This window comes from Neofelis nebulosa, chromosome 5 (genome assembly GCF_028018385.1).
Source record: "Neofelis nebulosa isolate mNeoNeb1 chromosome 5, mNeoNeb1.pri, whole genome shotgun sequence".
Taxonomy (NCBI): domain Eukaryota; kingdom Metazoa; phylum Chordata; class Mammalia; order Carnivora; family Felidae; genus Neofelis; species Neofelis nebulosa.
Window position 1 is genome coordinate 25,822,652 of NC_080786.1, and position 18,983 is coordinate 25,841,634.

General features: G+C 35.1%; 1 protein-coding gene across 6 annotated transcripts in view; it reads left to right on the forward strand.

The window, feature by feature from the left end:
- Nucleotides 1–18,983, forward strand: part of ANKRD28 (ankyrin repeat domain 28) — a 198,159-nt gene that overhangs the window by 39,172 nt on the left and 140,004 nt on the right. For 3 of the 6 annotated variants that reach the window (XM_058729828.1, XM_058729830.1, XM_058729834.1), the window contains one exon: nucleotides 13,966–14,038. The exons of the other annotated variants lie outside the window; for them this stretch is intronic. In XM_058729828.1, the coding sequence (XP_058585811.1) occupies nucleotides 13,966–14,038 (73 nt within the window). Of the gene's footprint in view, nucleotides 1–13,965; nucleotides 14,039–18,983 lie in introns of those variants that run through there. 6 annotated transcript variants of the gene reach the window in all.

Sequence of the window (18,983 nt, forward strand, 5' to 3'; positions counted from 1 at the left end):
TTAATCCATTTTGAGTTTATTTTTGTTTATGGCATAAGAAAGTGGTGTGGTTTCATTCTTCTTGCATGTAGCTGTCCAGTTTTCCCAACACCATTTGTTGAAGAGACTGTCTTTTTCCCTTTGCATATTCTTGTCTCCTTTGTTGAAGATGAATTGGGTTTATTCATGGGTTTATTTCTGGGTTCTTTATTTTGTTCCATTGATCTATGTGTCTATTTTTTGTGCCAGTACCATACATAGTGTTTTGAATACTGCAGCTTTATGGTATGTCTTGAAGTCTGGGATTGTGATACCTATAATTTTGTTCTTCTTTTTCAAGATTGCTTTGGCTATTTGGGGTCTTTTGTTCCATACAAATTTTAGGATTATTTGTTCTAGTTCTGTGAAAAATGCTGTTGTTATTTTGATAGGAATTGCATTAAATCTGTAGATTGCTTTGGGTAGTATGGACATTTTAACAGTATTTGTTTTTCCAGTTCATGAACATGAAATATCTTTCCCTTTGTTTGTGTTGCCTTAATTTTCTTTCATCATTGTTCTATAGTTTTCAGAGTATAGGTCTTTCACCTCCTTGGTTAAGTACATTTCTAGGTATTTTATTATTTTTGGTGCAGATGTAAATGGGATTGTTTTTCTTAATTTCTCTTTCTGCTACTTCATTGATAGTGTATAGAATGCAACAGATTTCTGTATATTGATTTTGTATCCTGTGACTTTACTGAATTCATTTTATCCGTTCCAGTAGTTTTTTGGTGGAGCCTTTAAGGTTTTCTATATATCGTATCATGTTATTTGCAAATAGTGACAGTTTTACTTATTCCTTACCAATTTGATTGCCTTTGTTGTTGTTGTTGTTGTTGTTGTTGTTGTTGTTGTTGTCTGATTGCTGTGGCTAGGACTTCCAGTACTGTGTGAATACAGGTGCTGAGAGTGGACATCCTTGTCTTGTTCCTGATCTTAAGGGAAAAGCTCTTTCACTGTTGAGGATTATGTTAGCTGTGGGTTTTTCATAGATGGCCTTTATTGTGTTGAGGTATGTTCCCTCTAAACCTACTTTGTTGAGAGTTTTTATCACGAATGGATGTTGTACTTTGTCAAATGCTTTTTCTGCATCTGTAGAAATGATCATATAGTTTTTATCCTTTCTCTTGTTGTGATGTATCACGTTGATTTGCAAATGTTGAACTACCCTTGTATCCCAGGAATAAATTCTGTTTGATTGTGGTGAGTAATTTGTTTAATGTATTGTGGGACTCAGTTTACTAATATTTTATTGATGGTATTGCATCTGTGTTCATCAGAGATGTTGGCCTGTAGTTCCTTTTTTTGGTAGTCTTTATCTGGTTTTGGTATCAGGGTACTGCTGGCCTCATATAAGGAGTTTGGAATCTTTTCTTCCTCTTCTATTTTTTTTTTTGAAAGTTTTTGAATCTTTTATTGGAATATTAGGTTGACACTAATAGACTATCTTTTACTGGCTCTCTGGCAGCCTTTTTTAAGAAAGCTTTTAAACTTATTCCAGAGGTCCCCTGTCAAAAGAACTTAATTTTATTTTATTTTTTATTTTTTATTTTTTTTCAATATATGAAATTTATTGTCAAATTGGTTTCCATACAACACCCAGTGCTCATCCCAAAAGGAGCCCTCCTCAATACCCATCACGCACCCTCCTCTCCCTCCCACCCCCATTAACCCTCAGTTTGTTCTCAGTTTTTAAGAGTCTCTTATGCTTTGGCTCTCTCCCACTCTAACCTCTTTTTTTTTTTTTTTAATTTTTTCTTCCTCTTCTATTTTTGGAAAAGTTTGATGTAAGTATGACTCTTTAACTAATTGGTATAATTCATCTGGTCCTAGACTTTTGTTTAAGAGTTTTTTGATTAATGATTCAATTTCATTGCTGGTAATTTTCAAATTGCCTTTCTGATTCAGTTTTGCGAGGTTATATGTTTCTAGGAATTTATCCATTTCTTCTAGGTTTGCTGGCATGTAATTTTTCATAATCCCTTATAATCCTTTGTATTTCTGTGGTGTCAGTTGTTTCATTTCTGATTTTGTTTGAGTCCTCTCTTTCACCTTCTTTCTCTCTCTCTCTCTCTCTCTTTTTTTTTTTTCTGATGTATGTAGGTTATGGTTTATCAATTTTGTTGGTCTTTTCAACAAACCAGCTCCTGGTTTCATCAATCTGTAAGAATGATCTTTCTTGATGATTTTTAAGTTAGATTTCACAATTAGATTATATTTTTTGATTTGAAATTTTCAGACACACAGGATAAAATAAAATGCGATAGAAATCTAAATATCACCAGGAATAAACACATTTCGTTTGTGTTTCTATAAGAATGAAATAGTTACATCTACAGCTGGAGCCCCATTCCCATTTTTCCCTGGGTAATCGGCTTGAAGGTTTTTTTTTTTTTTTTAACATTTATACCGTATTTCATATTTATAAACAATATATGCTATCATTTTTGTGTTTTCTAAACTTTTAAATGGTATATGTATCTTTTGCAACTCTCTTTTAAGAATTTAACTGTGTTGATACATTTGTTATAATCACTGTATATCTCATACAAGTAAACATTTTATTTCCTTAATACTGCAGTTAGGTAGTTTGCAGTTTTGAGCTACTAGAAAGAGTGTTGGAGTAGATGTTCTGGTGTGTCTCCTTGTGTGTGTATCACAGTTTCTCTGAGGTCCGTGTGGGGCAGTAGACTTCCTGGGTCACAGCATACATACATATTCATTCACCTTTACTATGTGATTTTTATTTTCTCCCAAGTGGTTATACCAATTATATTGCCTCTTTACTCTCAAACTTGTTAATAGTTGTTTTGGTTTGACTTTGGTTTTTACAGTTTGATGGGTGTGAAGTAATATCTTGTTTTAATTTGTATCCCAGGTTCCTGGTGAGATTGAATATGTTTTCATGTGTTTTGACCAATTGGAAGTTTTTGTGTGAATCACCTGTTTGTTTTCTTACAGTGTAGTCGTGTGTGTGTATGTGTGTGTGTGTGTGTGTTCGTGTTCATTATGAATTTTGTTGGTTTTGCCAAGTAAACATCTCAGTAGATTTCTAGTCTTCACTTTGTTTATGGGGTCTTGTTCAGGGCTTTTTAATTGTGGCATAATCATACTTACCAGTATTTTATGTTCTTTTTTTCCTTTCTTATGTAAGGAACCCATCAAGGTTCTAAAAGTATTCAGTTTCTTCTTAAAATTTGCAGTTTCATTACTCACTTAGTTTTCTGATCCACCTAGAATTTTATTTTTGTTTATGGTGTGAGGTTCAATTTTTTTTTTCAAAATTGACTTTTCCTTACCCTTTGTTTTTCTATAAACATTTTTAAAAATTTCAAATCCCCATGAAAGTTCTTGAGCTTAACTAGTATTCCATTGAAATTACAGATTTAATTTGGAAAATTGACCTTATACAATACTGAGTCTGGAAAAAGCAGATTCTCATGCAGCAGCTACCTCAAACCTTACTCCTATTGTCTCCCCATGCATTTTTCTCACAGTTGACATCAGAGAATAATAGCTTTACCTTCTCTTCATTAAATCTTGCATGAGTGTTCCTTATTGGCAGATTCCATCCTTGAATATTTGCGGGGTGAGGGGGTGGGGTAGCGGCATGTGGGGCAGAGGAGGGTTCTGGGAAATGTAGTTCCGGTGTAGTTCCAAACTTCTGCCCTGTGATGCAGAGGAGACTATAGAATAGGGTATTGATGATGCAGATTCCACAGTACACAAGCCAAGCAAGCATATACAAATATGTTCCTATTTTCCTCTCCCTTTTAACTTACAAGGTGGCTTGATTGTTGTATACTTTTCCCCTCAACTGATATGTTTTGGAGATCTTTTTTAATGGGATTTACATTCATAGTTTTGCTAACTATTGTCAGCTGCCCTCTGCTGAGGTTGTATCAATTTATATTTCCACCCATAGTGTGTCACTTCCATTGTTTTGCATCTTAACTTTGCATCCTGCTCTCTCCTATTACAAATGCCATTTTACCTTTATTTGATAAACTCTTTGTTGTTTAAAGACCTTGAAGTCATCCTGGCAGAAGTGATACCCGGCAATATGCATGCACATGAATATACTTAGGTCATCTTACTCTACTATATTAGGATAGTTGTGCTTTCTCTTTGATTATATCACATGTTTTATTAATTATTTATGAACATTTTCTTTGTGACCCTTTGTAGGCATGGGCTATTTTAGTTGTCATTGTATATCCTTCTATCATAAACACATTGGGTATGTGTTTGTCTCCTTTACTAAACTATAAATCCTTTAGAACAGTGCTGTGCTAGTTCTTTGTTGGCAGCACCTAGCACATAATAACACCTCTGTTGGAATGAATAATACGTAATTCTAAACAAAGGGTATATGTAGCTTTCTAAACTTTTTTCATTTAGCACAGTTCATTATGCTAGATGCTTTACATATATGAATATGACTCATTAAAATCATTGTTTAGTTTTTTTGCAAAAATTGAGTTGTGTGAATACGTTATGCATTCTGGATACTAGACTCAGATACATAATTTGTAAATAGTTTTTCATTCTTTCAGGACATCTTTCCACTTTTTTAAATAGTGTCTTTTGCACAAAAGTTTTAATTTTGGTAAAGTTCAGTTTGTCAGTTTGGTGTGATATCTAAGAAACCCTCGCCAGATCCGAGGTGGTGAAGATTTACTCGAAAATTTCTTCTAAGAGTTTTATAGTGTTAGCTTTTACATTTAGGTCTTTGATCTTTTTTGAACGTTATAAGGTGAAGCTCCAATTTCATTCTTTTGCATGTGGATGTCCAGTTGTCTCAGCACTGATTTTTGAAGAAGCTATTCTTTCCCGTTGAACAGTCTTTGCACCCTTAATCCAAACTAATTGACCATAGATGTAAGGGTTTATTTTCATCCTCTCAGTTATGTTCTGTTGACCTATGTATTAGGTGTGTCCTTATGTTAGTACCACAATGTTGTGATTATTGTAGTTTTGTAATAACATTTGAAATCATGAAGTGTGAGCTTTCTGTGTTCTTGTTTTCCAAGAATGTTTGGACTATTCTGAGTCCCTTGTATTTCTATATGAATTTTATGATCAGTTTTTCCATTTCTGCAAAAAAAAGGCTGTTGTGATTTTGATAGTAATGGCATTGAATCTGTAGATCACTAGATCACTTAGGGGACTATTTCCATTTTAACAATATTAAGTATTCTAATCCACGAACACAGGTTCATGGATTTTTTAAGTTTTATTTTGAGGGAGATACAGACAGTGTGAGTGGGGGAGGGGCAGAGAGAGAGGGAGAGTGAATCCTAAGCAGGCTCCATGCTGTCAGCACAGAGCCCAGTGCAGGGCTTAAACTCATGAAATCATGAGACCATGACCTGAGCCAAAACCAAGAGTTGGACGCTTAACTAGCTGAGCCACCCAGGTGCCCCTCTTTCTACACTGTTTTATAGTTTTCTGTGTACAAGTCTTGCACCTCCTTGGTTAAATTTATTCCAAAGTATTTTGTGCGGTTTTGTTTGTTTGTTTGATGCTATTGTTGATGGAATAATGTGGGGTGTTTTTTTTTAATGTTTATTAATTTTTGAGAGACAGAGACAGAGTGTGAGTGGGGGAGAGGCAAAGAGAGGGAGACACAGAATCCGAAACAGGCTCTAGGCTCTGAGCTGTCAGCACAGAGCCCAACATGGGGCTCAAACTCACGAGCCCGAGAGATCATGACCTGAGCCGAAGTCAGATGCTTAAACAGCTGAGCCACTCAGGCACCCCAATGGAATAATGTTTTTAATTTTGGATTGTTCATTGCTAGTGCATAGAAAATCTGATTTTGTGACTTGATCTTATATTCTGTAACTTTGCTGAATTTGTTCATCAGTTTTGACAGGTTTTTTTTTCGGAGATTCCTTAGGATTTTCTGTATATAAGATCATATCATTGGCAAATAAGAGATAGTTTTACTTCTTCCTTTTTTTTTTTAATAGCTTTTTTTTTGAGAGAGAGAGAGAGAGAAAGAGCGGGTGCAAGTGAGGGAGGGGCAGAGAGAGAGAGAGAGAGAGCAGCAGGGCTTGTGCTCACCCAATGTGGGGCTCGAGCTCACTGAGGCTGGGTTCAAACTCACGAAATGTGACATCATGACCTGAGCTGAAGTCAGATGCTTAACTGATTGAGCCACCCAGGTGCCCCTACTTCTTCCTTTTCAATTTGGATGCCTTTTATTAGCTTCTTGTTGCTCAGTTAATCTTGATAGAATTTCCAGCACAGTGTTGAATATAAGTGGCATAAGTGGGTGTTTTGTCTTGTTCCTGATCTTAGGAGAAAAGCTTTGAGTCTTTCAATATTAACTATGATGTTAATTGTGGGTTTTTCATAAGCACCCTTGATCATGTCAGGGAATTTCTCTTCTAGTTTATGGAGTGCTTTTATCATGAAAGCATGTTGGATTTTGTCAAATACTTTTTCTCTGGGTCATTTGAGATTATCGTGTGGCTTTTTCCCTTCATCTATTTATTTGGCATATTATATTAATATTATATTATATTATATTATATTAATTTTCTTTTTAGTATTTACCATGCTTGCATTCTTGGGATAAATCCCACTTGGTCATGGTTTAGAACTCTTATATGTTGCTGGATTTTGTTTGCTAATACTTTGTTGAGGATTTTTCATCTGTATTCGTAAGGAATATTGGTCAGTAGTTTGTTTTTCCTTGTGATGTCTTTTTCTAGGTTCCGTGTTCTAGTAATGTTGGCCTCAAAAAATGTGGATATCCATTTGTTTGAGCACTGTGTGTTGAAGAAAGTGTGCATCTGTTCTCTCCCTTTCTGTTTTGAGAAGGATCCACGTTAACTTTCCTTGAAATGTGTGGTAAGCTTCCGTCAGCGAAGCCTTCTAGTCCTGGGCTTTTCTTTGTTGGAAAGTTTTGAATACTGAAACAATCTCTTTGCCTGTTCCAAGTCTGTTTAAAGTTTCTGTTTCTTCTTCCCTTACTTCCCTTACTATATAGCTGTATTTCCTTAATATAGGTCAGTATTATTTTCTTCTTTTTTCCTGTAGATTTTATGACTGTATAAGCAAGTATCTCTCTTACTCCCCACCTTTTACACAACAGATAGTATACTAGATACACTGTTGTGCATCTTGATTGTTCACTCTACTTCCAGTATCTTGAGTTCATTCCCCATCAGTACTTAAGGAGTTTATACATTCCTCTGGCTGCTTAGTATTTTATGGTCCTATATCCTGTTCCCTGTTGACATCTAGGTTGTCTCTAATCTTTTGCTAATGCAAACAATGCTGCAGTGAATACCCACATACTACAGTGCAGTTGTGCAGATTTCGTAGGTTAAGGTCCTCCACAGGACACTTAAGACACTGTATATAGCTCCAGGGTTCCCAGGCCACCCATGGCTTCTGACCAACTGGCTGTAAATTTGGGGTTTCCCATCATCCCCTCATGTTCAATAATTTGCTAGAATGATTCCCAGAACTCAGGAAAGTGCTATACTTACAATTACAATTTTCTTATAGAGATCTGAATCAGCAAAAGAAATTCATAAGAGGAGGTCTGAGAGGGTCCCAAAGTCATAAGTCTCTATGTCCTCTGGACATGTCACCCTCTTAGTATATGGATACTCGAGCTTCAGTGTCAAGATTTTTTATGGAGGATTCACTTTATAGGTATGATAGATTGAATCATTCGTTATATGATTAAACTCAATTTTTAGCCCTGTTCCATGAGGTCAGCTGGTCAGGTTATTATGACATGGCTCACAGTCCAAACCCTCTTATCACATGTTTGTTCTTTTCAGCATGGCCAGCCCAATATGGAACAATCTAGGGCCTACCATGAGTTACCTCATTAAGCATAAACCCTGATATGGTCTAGGGGCTCACCATGAGTAACAAAGACACTTGTATCACTCAGGAAATTAATTACTAGGTTTTAGAAGCTCTCAGGTACCCAGGACAAAGGCCAAATTTTTTATTATTTAACACTTACATATATTACTTTGTGTGTAGATACATCAACTATAAGATAAATTCCTCTTCCTCCTCCCCCTTTCTTTTCCCACTTTCACATGATTTAATAACCAAAACCAAGGAAAGCTATATTTGAGAAGTCTTTCTCCCACTTTGAGTCCCACAAATAAAACTTGTGCAACCCACTCCAAATGAGTATCTATGTTTTCCTTGGTATCCTTTATGTTTTTATATGCAAATAAAAGCAAATGTATAGGTCTTTTTCTCGACTGTATAGTTTCTAATGTAACTTGCTGTTTTTTCCCTTAAAAATACAGAAATACATTTCCAGGACATATGAGTAGAATATGCATTCACAGTTTGATTGGATATTAACAAATTGCTCTCCCACAGAGATTATATTAAAACATTATTTCAGTCTAGAACCTGAATAGTTTCAGACTTCTTGATCTTTGCCAGTTTGAGAGATGAACAGTGTTTTATTTGTGTAGCTTTAATGTGAATTTCTGTTATGAAATTGAACATCTTTGTATGTTTGCACATTTGTGTTTCCTTTTCTATGAATTGTTTCTATTCTTTACCTAGTTTTTAGTGGAATGGTTTTTCCTTTTTAATGTTTTTAAATGGTTAAATCTATGAATTTTTTGTGGCTTTCTAAATTTTTGTGTCTTCCCTATTATTTAAAAAAATTTTTTTTAAATGTTTATTTATCTTTGAGAGACAGAGACAGAGTGGGGGCAGGGGAGGGGCAGAGAGAGAGAGAGAGGGAGACACAGAATCTGAAGCAGGCTCCAGGCTCTGAGCTGTTGGCACAGTCTGATGCGGGGCTCAAACTCACAGGCCATGAGATCATGACCTGAGCCAAAGTCAGCCGCTTGACTGACTGAGCCATCCAGGTGCCCCATTCCTATTAGGTTATTTTAATAAAACTATTGTGTGCTTTTTTCTTTTATAGTTTTTCTCTTTTTTATTAAGATGTAATTTAGCTGTAGTAAAATATATTCTTTTTGGTTTACAGTTTTGGAATATCTTACAAATGCATCTAATGAGTACTGAAATTGAGATATAAAACATTTCCATCATCCCTAAAAATTCAGTTGTGACCTTTTGTATTCATCGCCTCCTAAGGTCCCCAGCTCTTGGCAACTACTTTTCTCTGTCCTTAAGGTTTTACTTTTTGTGAAATGCCATAAGAAATTGATTAATTATGTAGCCTTTCATTTAGCATACATGTTGTTGGTGTGTTCAGTTATTGACTGCTTCTTTTTCTATGACAGGTTATTTTCTATTACATGGATTTAACCACAGTTTATTTACCTACTCTCTAGTTGAGGAATATTTGGGTTATTTCAAGGTTTTGGAGCTTATGAATAAAGCCAATATAGTGTTCATGTATAAGATTTTTGTGAGCATAAATTTTTATTTTATTGGTTTTATATATAGGAATAGAATTACTGAATTATGTGTTAATTATATGTATAACTTTAAGGAACTGTCCAGTCACTTTCTAAAGTGGCTGTACCATTTTGCATTCCCAACACTAATGTATGAGAATTATAATTGCTCTGCCTCTTTTCCAGCATTCTGGATTGTCAGGTTTTGTTTTTTTGTGTGTTTTGTTTTGTTTTGAGAGACTGCAAGGGCTCAATCCCACTACCCTGGAATCATGACCTGAGCCAAAGTCAAGAGTCAGATGTTCAACTGATTGAGCAATGCAGGCGCCCCAAGTCGGTTTTTTTTTTTAAAGTCATTCTACTAGGTGCGTAATAGTATCTCATTGTGCTTTAATTCGAATTCTGCTAGTGTTTAATGTCTGTATATCGCCTTTTGTGAAATGCCAAACTGTTTACATCTTTGCCCATTTAAAAAATTGGGCTTTTCTATTTTTTTTTAATGTTTATTTATTTTTGAGAGAGAGAGAGAGAGAGAGAGAGAGAGAGACAGAGTACAAGCAGGGGAAGGGCAGAGAGAGGGAGACACAGAATCCGAAGCAGGCTCCAGGCTCTGAGTTGTCAGCACAGAGCCTGATGCGGGGCTTGAACTCACAGACTGCAAGATCATGACCTGAGCCAAAGTCATCCGCTCAACCAATTGAGCCACCTGGTGCCCCATGGGCTTTTCTATTAATGAGTTATATGAGTTATTTATTTTGGATATAAATCCTTTGTTGTTTTGTTTTTTCCTTGCCAATGTCTTTTCTGGTTGTTCCAGACCATTTGTGGGGAAGATTATTTTTTCTCTGTTGAATTGTTTTTGTGCCGTTGTCAAAAATCACTTGACCATGTATGTGTGCATCTATTTCTGGACTCTTTTGTTCCATTTTATCAGATCTATATGTCTGTCTGTCTTGCAATACCACATTGTCTTGGTTACTATAGCTTTCTAGTAGTGTGAATCCTCAAACTTTATTCTTCTCTTTAAATATTGTTTTGGCTCTTCTCTGTAAATTTTGCCTTTCCATATAAATTTTTGAATCCATTTATTCATTTTTACAAATACCACTAGTATACTTTGATTGGGATTGTGTTGAATCTGTAGATTAAATGTGGAAAAATTGACATCTTAACAGTATTGAGTCTTTGAACCCATGAATGTGGTATCTCTTCATTTATTTAGGTCTTTGATTTCCTTCAATATTTTATAGTTTTTAGCATACAGATTCTGCATATATTTTTTAAATTCATAAACTTAAACATGTCAGTTTTTGGGGTGCTTTTATAAATGCTACTGCTTTTAAAATTTTGATTTCCACTTCATTGGTAGTATGTATAAATATAATTGTATTCCATGACTTGGCTGAACTTACTAGATACGGAAACTTTTTCAGAGATTCCATGGCATTTCCCACATAGATAATCATGTGCGCTAATACGGGTAGTTTTCTTTCTTTCTAAATTGTATGCCTTTTATTTCTTCTTTTAGCCCTATTGCAGTTCTAGGGCTTCCAATATGATACTGAATAGGATTGATGAGAGCAGGCATCCCTGTCTTGTTTTTTCCCCTCAGGGAGAAATCAGTCCATTTCCTAGGATTTTTATAGTTCTTTTAACACATACATTTCAGTATAATGACCACTTAGGAGAAGAATGCTATTAATTTTTTTCCAGATGGCTTCCAGTTTTCCTGATATCTTTCATTGACTAGTGTACCGTATGTATGTATGTCCATGTCCCCCCCCCCCCCCCCACGAACTTCTGTCAGAGCACTTATTGCACTGCTTCACTGTTTACTTTTTACTTATCTTTTTTTCTTAATAGAAGATGAGCATTTTGGGGCGGAATAAGAAATAGTGCCTCCCCTCAAAGAACTTACATTGTAAATAATGGGTATTAGGTTAGACCAAATGAAATTACCATTTCTAATATTTAACCTGTAAAATCTTATGTCTAGTTGGGACCCAAACAGTAAAACAAGAAGATGAAAATTCTCTTATGCTAACAAGGTCTAGTTATCAGTGTGAGAAATGTTAGTGCATAAGAAATTGTTCATCACTGTTGTATGCTTATAAGCAAAGCCCAGAACTGAATATACTGATGTAAATGGGATATAACCCCTGCCCTTGAAGGAGATACTTTCTCTGTGGAAGACAGTGTCTTTACAATATTCAAATGTAGACACATGTATCTGTCAATATATGTGCAGATTTACTCTCATTTTGAATCTACTTGTGATCTTAGGTTCATACTTCTCAGTGTCTTGGACTATAAGACACTTTGGCAGTGATTTCTGTAAGTTACTGAGAAGCTTGACATAATTTTGTGTGTGATAATTTTTTGTGAAAAAATACATACGTTGTTCAGTTTAATGTGACAGTTATTTCAGTTACTTGGTATTTTGTAGATTTCCTTTTGGAATAACTTAATATTTTAAAAAAGACAGGCTTTAAAAAAATACAAAAAAAAGGCATTAGGGAAATCATAATAGAAAAACAGAAAACTTTTATATTATAACATAATATAAAAATATAAATACTCCGATTTTTGGTGTAAATTATATATGGAGGGAAACTGTAATATTTTTGTGTTATATATATTTGTATAATACTTAGGCTTTCAAGCTGGTCTTTTACTACTCTATAAGTCTGGAAAACAGAATATATGGGAGACTGCGTAAACCAGTCTGCGTAAACCATGAAGTCAGAAACTACTCTTGTTTACTGTTACATTCCTTGTACTTAGCACATAAGTAGTTATTAACCAATGATTATTGATTTAGTATTGATTAGAGTAAGAGAATGTAATCTTTACATGAAATTTGTTGATTTTAGTTAATAGGAATGAAAGTTATTATAATCACATGTTGCTTGATAAGCATCAAGAGAGTTGCATAGTTTTTGAGGCAATTAAATTTTATTTATAAATCTATAGTAACAGAAGACTATTTTCAAATAATCCGGAATTTGCTCTTGGTATTGTTTTGAACTTGACTATTAACAAGATTAAAATACAACGTTTAAAACCTATAAAGCACCTTTTTTTAAAGTTGAAACTCTTCTTTAAAATACATAACTCAGAGAAGACTACCTTTGTGTTAGTAGTAATAATACAGTAGCAGTACACAGGAAATTTACTTTCCTTTGTATTTACTGCCACCAAATGGCAAATTAATAATATTACTATGTCTGTTATATTAACACTATAAAAGACCTACTAAAGGTAATGCCCCTTTTAATATTGTTTTGGGAGGGTTAATTTGTTCAGAAAGAGTTTTGACAACGGAAGAAAAAACAAATTTTAATATGTTTAGAACTGTGGCTAGGGGCACCTGGGTGGCTCAGTTGGTTCAGTGTTTGACCTTGGCTCAGGTCATGATCTCACGGTTCGTGAGTTCAAGCCCTGCTTTGGGCTCTGTGCTGACAACTTAGAGCCTGGAGCCTGCTTCAGATTCTGTCTCCGTCTCTCTGCCCTTCCCCCCCGTTCATGCTCTCTCTTTCTCTTTCTCTCTCAAATATAAATAAACATTAAAAAATGGAAAAAAAAAAAAAAAAAAGAACTGTAGCTAACCTTTTTCTAGCCAGAGTAGATAGATTGGTTTCTATAAGGCATTAGAGCAGAGCAGAAATCACTATGACAAAGATGATAAAAACTGGTACCTCAAACCTAATAAGAAATAAGTTTGACAACATATTTTTATGCAGGGAATTTAATTCTGACCTTTGTTCTTTCTAGGTTATCGTATCTGAGAAAGATGGTTCCAGAATATTTTAGGCCTAATTTTATTTGAAGATAAGCCATTTCACTAAAAATGGCTATTAAGATATTCTGGAAAAATTGTTATATAAGAGTGTAAAGAAACAGAAGCAACCCAAATGTTCAGTCTTAGGAAATTGGTTAAATACTTTTTAATTTTATGTTATATAGTTATTGAAAGTGTAATAGAGGCATATTTAATGAGATGGATGAAGGTCCATGTGGTTGAATGGAGAGCAGTGGGGAGAAGCAAGTTACTAAACAGTGTATTCTCACAGTTTTTTAAAAAGTACATTTACCTTTGGGAGATACTATTGTGATTTCTTAAATTTATGTATTTCTAAAATGAACATGTTTTTAAATGTTCAGAAATTATATAGATTGAATATTTTATACTTCATAGACAGTTTCTTAGATTAAAACATCCCCATGGAAGCACTTATTATATATTCATTTATTATAGTGAATATATTTGAATAGTTTTGGGTTTTTTCTTTTTGAATGATGAAAATGTCTTCTTGCAGGCAATTTTGACTCAGCCCACTTTTTGAGTCTCTTCTAAATGGTTCATATATAAACGAAACCTTTACAAAAACTGCCTTGTTGGATAGTTTAATAATTTTCTTTCTTGACAGAAGGGTAAAACTTCTGAGTTAGTAGGTTTTGAATATTATCTAATAATTCAATGTTTTGTTAAGGTGCTAGTTATTTTTATAACATAGCCCTTCATTTCTAGGGTCAGCATATTCTTGCTTTTGATATCTGTTTTCTGCCACAGGCCTGAGATTGGAATTGAAGCAATACAACTACTGCTTCCACCAGAGGAAAATAGTATGGGAATTCCTATTATGGTAGGTTATTTTCCAGTAGTCTCTCTGCAGTAATATAGGCAGCTCTCTTAATGTGTTAGTTTGTTGGTATTTATGCCTCATCATAAATTAAGCATAGCTTTTCTACATAAATCCTTTGTTGTAGACATTTTGTTTAGAAGTGTGGTGGTCCCTGTATTCCTGGAAAACTTATTTATAACAACTTAATTTGAATAGATTTTCAGTGGAGGGGCTTAAAAATCTGATTTAAGATCTCGGTGTTGTAATTTGAAGAAGAGAAATATGAAATAGCTGAAAATAATGGTATTGTAGTTAGTTTCTTTTTTTAAACGAGTAAATTACTAGATGTTTCATTCTTGTCAAGTTGTATGCATCCCTTTGCTCATAGCTCATTCTCTTACATGTTACATGTTTGTGGTGCACTCTGTAAACGTCAGCCATTCATTAATCACTGGGGAAGCAGTTATGTGAGTGACTCCCATGTTTTTAATGAAAGTAGTTTAAAAATCTCACAAAACCTAGGAGTGTTAGACTCGAGGTGCTTGTGAAGACAGTAGAAACTGGTTTGGTATCATTGGCATTGTTTGTTAGGCTTCTTATTTGAAATTCAAACATACCGAAAAGTTGTGTAGAAAGGAAAAACCAATGGCCCAGTAAGTGGATTCTTTACTATTATCAAGTTTCACCTTGCTGTACTTTCTGTTAAATATTTTTGCTCCTAAATGGTAGTACCATTAGATATTAAGTAGACTCAATGCAAAGTTGTTTTATGACAAAACAAATCACCCTTTCCGGGTTTTTGTTACAATTTGTTCTTAGTTAAAATTTTCTTTGTTTTTTAAAAAAGAGGAAGTGAATAGAACGCTATTATGTTGAAAGCTGAAAGATTTTGTCCATCTGTATTCTGGTAGGAGGGGAAAGTATTGGGAAAACGTTAGTTTGTGTTCCTCAAATTGGAATAATTTTGATGATATTAAAGATTCATATTCTCTTGAAATTTTGAATTCTGTTTGAACTAACCAGCTGTGACTCTTTACTTGGCCTTTCAGAATTATCTACTAATTATCACTTAAACACACACACACACACACACACACACACACACAACACAACACACAACACACACAGGATGCCTCTCATTTGTTGTTACCTGGATGGCTTTTGCTGGCTAGAATTCCATTGGAAACACATCCCCTCACACACCTTATTTCTGTTGTTTATAAATCATTTTCTAACTATTAGCTCAATAAAAGCTTTGAGTCTTGAAGTACTCCTATCCTAATTCAGTCAAGGATTTGAGTAATGGGTAGGCAAGACAGAAAAAGGAAAAAGTGTCAAGATAGTAAGGATAAAATTTGATTAGAAAAATGGCAACAAATAGCAGACATCATCAATATCAAATGGCTCATTTATTTTTTTATTTCCTGATAATGTGTGTTAGAGATCATGCAGTCACAAATTCAACTACTTTTGCTATATGATCATTGTGTAAATTGTAATTTTCATCTTTTACCACTAGATGGTGGTTTTGCGTTGGTTTCTGCAGACTGTCTAAATTTACATATTATTTTAAAATACATCATAAAGAACAATGAAATTAAATTTTGATAGTGATACAGTTCTTCATATAGACAAACTAGTTCAACATAACCATTATTTGTGATATATATATATATATATATATATATATATAGTAATTATTTTTAAAAAGATAAATCAGTATGTATGAAATGGTTAAGAGCTATGCCTGAGCATATTTTCTTTCTTTCTTTCTTTTTTTTTTTTTAATTTATTTAATGTTTATTTATTTTTGAGAGAGAGAGAGACAGAGTGCAAGCTGGGGAGGGGCAGAGAGAGAGAGAGGGAGACACAGAATCTGAAGCAGGCTCCAGGCTCCAAGCTGTCTGCACAGAGCCCGATGCGGAGCTCGAACTCACGAACCGTGAGATCATGACCTGGGCCAAAGTCGGACGTTCAACCAACTGAGCCACCCAGGCACCCCAGCCTGACCATATTTTCTAATACAGTCTTCAGTCCACTACCTTAGAAACATTTTAGATGTTTTGGTTTTTTTAGATGATACTATAATTTAAATGGCACCTAAATAAAACACCATTTCTTGATTTGTAATGTTAGAAAATACATACAGATAGCTCAGGCTTTTAAAATTGTTTTTGATGATCATTTTTTCTATTTAGTAGCCATCCATTAAAGTCTTTTATTTCACAAATAACACATTGAAATTCTCTTTTGTTGGTAGCCAAGTGACTTTTAGTTATCCTGCTTGAGCAATTTGAGTTGATGTAGGATTGTAGAGTTTACTTGGGATTGTAACAAGGTTGTAGAGATCCCAGTTCAAGGAAATAATAATCTTATGTAATAAAGCATTCACTTATGTTTTAAAGAGCAAAGTAAGTACAGAGTCTAGAGCATCAGTGTCTCTAAACACCTTTTGCTTAGGCCTTCGTTCTCCAATTCAGTCTGTTATTATTATTTCCTTTTCTGTTCTTTAAAGGATTATTTGTATGAGAACAAAATTATGAAAACAGGCATCTTAAATTACCCTTTGCATTCTGCTCTTCACTAGATATTTGATAGCTTTTGAGGTATGAATTGAGAGGCAGTTTTAGCCCAGCAAGTTTCAGGTCTCTGTAGCTCTGCTCTGCATTGAGTGCTAAGTGGTTCTAGTCCCTGGAGCTATGGGTATGGAGTTGTTAAATGGCTCTGGCTTGGCAAGTTTGCTTCTGAACAGTCAGTCTTCACTTAGGCACTCTTCAAATTTTGGTCCTAACTTCTGTTACTTTTTGGAATGTGAACTTTTGTCATTTAACCCTTGTAGAAGTTATTTTTCTTACCTCTAAAGTAGTGATCGGGTTTAGCAAATAAGAATCATGAAAGAATCATGATAAGAATCAGAAAAAAATAATTATATGCACACAGGAAGGAAAGAACAGAGTACCCATAATCCTGCCAGAGTTTAATTAATCTGTTGTTACTTAAAAATCTTCTGATCATTATTTAACATAATTAGAATATATTTTATATACTGTGTTTCACTTAATACTTTTATGAGTATTGTTTGTCCCATATTTTTAGAAATTCTTTAAAATTTTGTTACTAAATATCATTCAGTTTTATTGTATGATATATACTGTGTTTTAAATCATTCAACATAAAATTAGTTTTATTGTTATAAATGATACTTCAGTAAAATCTTTCATGCCAAGTTTTGTAGGCCTCCCTTTTCCTTGTATTTACACTATTGTAAGAAATGCTAGCTTAAAAAATTTGAAAGACTTATCAGTGCTATTGACAAGAGTTGGCAAACTTTTTTCCCAGAAAAGTCCCAAGTCCCAGTTTACTCCTTTCGTCATCCCTTGTAGTCCCTAGGTTGGACAATAACAGCAGCCTGCTGTTGTTTTCTGTCTTTAATACCACCTCATTTTTAGGCCATCATTTACACTGTATGCACAGTGAGGCTTCAAGATATAATCTGATTATGTCACTTTTTGACTTAAACTTTTTTGGTGGTTTCCCCAGTATTCAGGTTAAAATGTATATACTTTAATGTGGCATCCAAGGGCCTTCATGATTTAGCCCCTGTCTGATTTTCCAGCCTTATTGTAATGCAACCCTGCTATGTAAGCAGGTAGGAAGGGAACATTCTAAGTAGGGGGAACAGCATATTCTGAGGCACAGCTACAGGAAACGACATGGTATATTTGAATTGCACCAAGTACATTTATATATGTGAAACAAAGACAAGATAAGTGGTGGATGTCTTTAGTGTATTTTAATAAAACTTAGTGACTAAATAAAAGGCAAATAATATTTTATCTATGATTTAGAAAGTAACTGGTGATGAAGAGAATTATTAATCAAGACTCTTGGTTACGACAAAAATCCCAACTCAAAATGACTTACATGCAAAAGGAAATTTACTGGCCAGGCAGAGCTAGATCCAGGACTTGGTAACAGTAGATTCCCCATCACCACCCACCCCTTTAACATTTTGTCCTTTTTTTTTTCTCTCCTACAGGCAGTTTAGCTTACATTGTCCTTAGTTATAATTATAAAAGAAAAGAGAGTATCTTTCCTGACAGCCTTGGCAGGAAAGCAAGTCCTAAGAAAGACCCTATCTGGCTTTGATCATATGTTCATCCCTGAATTAGCATGTGACTAGGAGTAAGTGGTCTTCTGGCCATTCCTGGGTCTCTTGTATATCTTTGGACCAGATGAACTCCCGAAAGGAAAGCATTCTTGTGAAAGAATCTATGTTTACTATAAGGATGGATAGAAGTGGAGAAAGGAGAACCAGGAATTGAGAGACCAGTTAAGAGGTTTTCCGGGGCACCTGGGTGGCTCAGTTGGTTGAGTGTCTGACTTCCGCTCAGGTCATGATCCTGCAGTTCGTGGGTTTGAGCTCTGCGTTGGGTTCTCTGCTGTCAGTGCAGAGCCTGCTTTGGATCCTCTGTCTGTCTGTCTGTCTGTCTCTCTCTCTCTCTCTCCCTCCCTCTCCCCCTCTCCCTCCCCCTCTCTCCCCCTCTCTCCCCCTCTCTCCCCCCTTCCCCCACTCGCTCTCTGTCTCTATCAAAAAAAATTAAAAAAAAAAAAAAAAGGTGGTTTTCATAACTCAGGTTGAGGACTTAAGTGGGTCTGAAATAGATCACTGTGAAGAAAGTTCAGGAGGATTTTACGTAAAATGCCTAGGAGTGGGTGACCAATTAGAAGTGGGAGATGAAGGGGGCGCCTGGATGGCTTAGTCAGTTGAGCGTCTGACTTCAGCTCAGGCCATGATCTCATGGTTTGTGAGTTCAAGCCCTGCGTCGGGCTCTGTGCTGAGAGCTCAGAGCCTGGAGCCTGCTTTGGATTCTGTGTCTCCCTCTCTGTTCCTCCCCTGCTCGCACTCTGTCTGTCTCTCTCTCTCTTTCTCAAAAATAATAAACATTAAAAAAAAGAAAAAGAA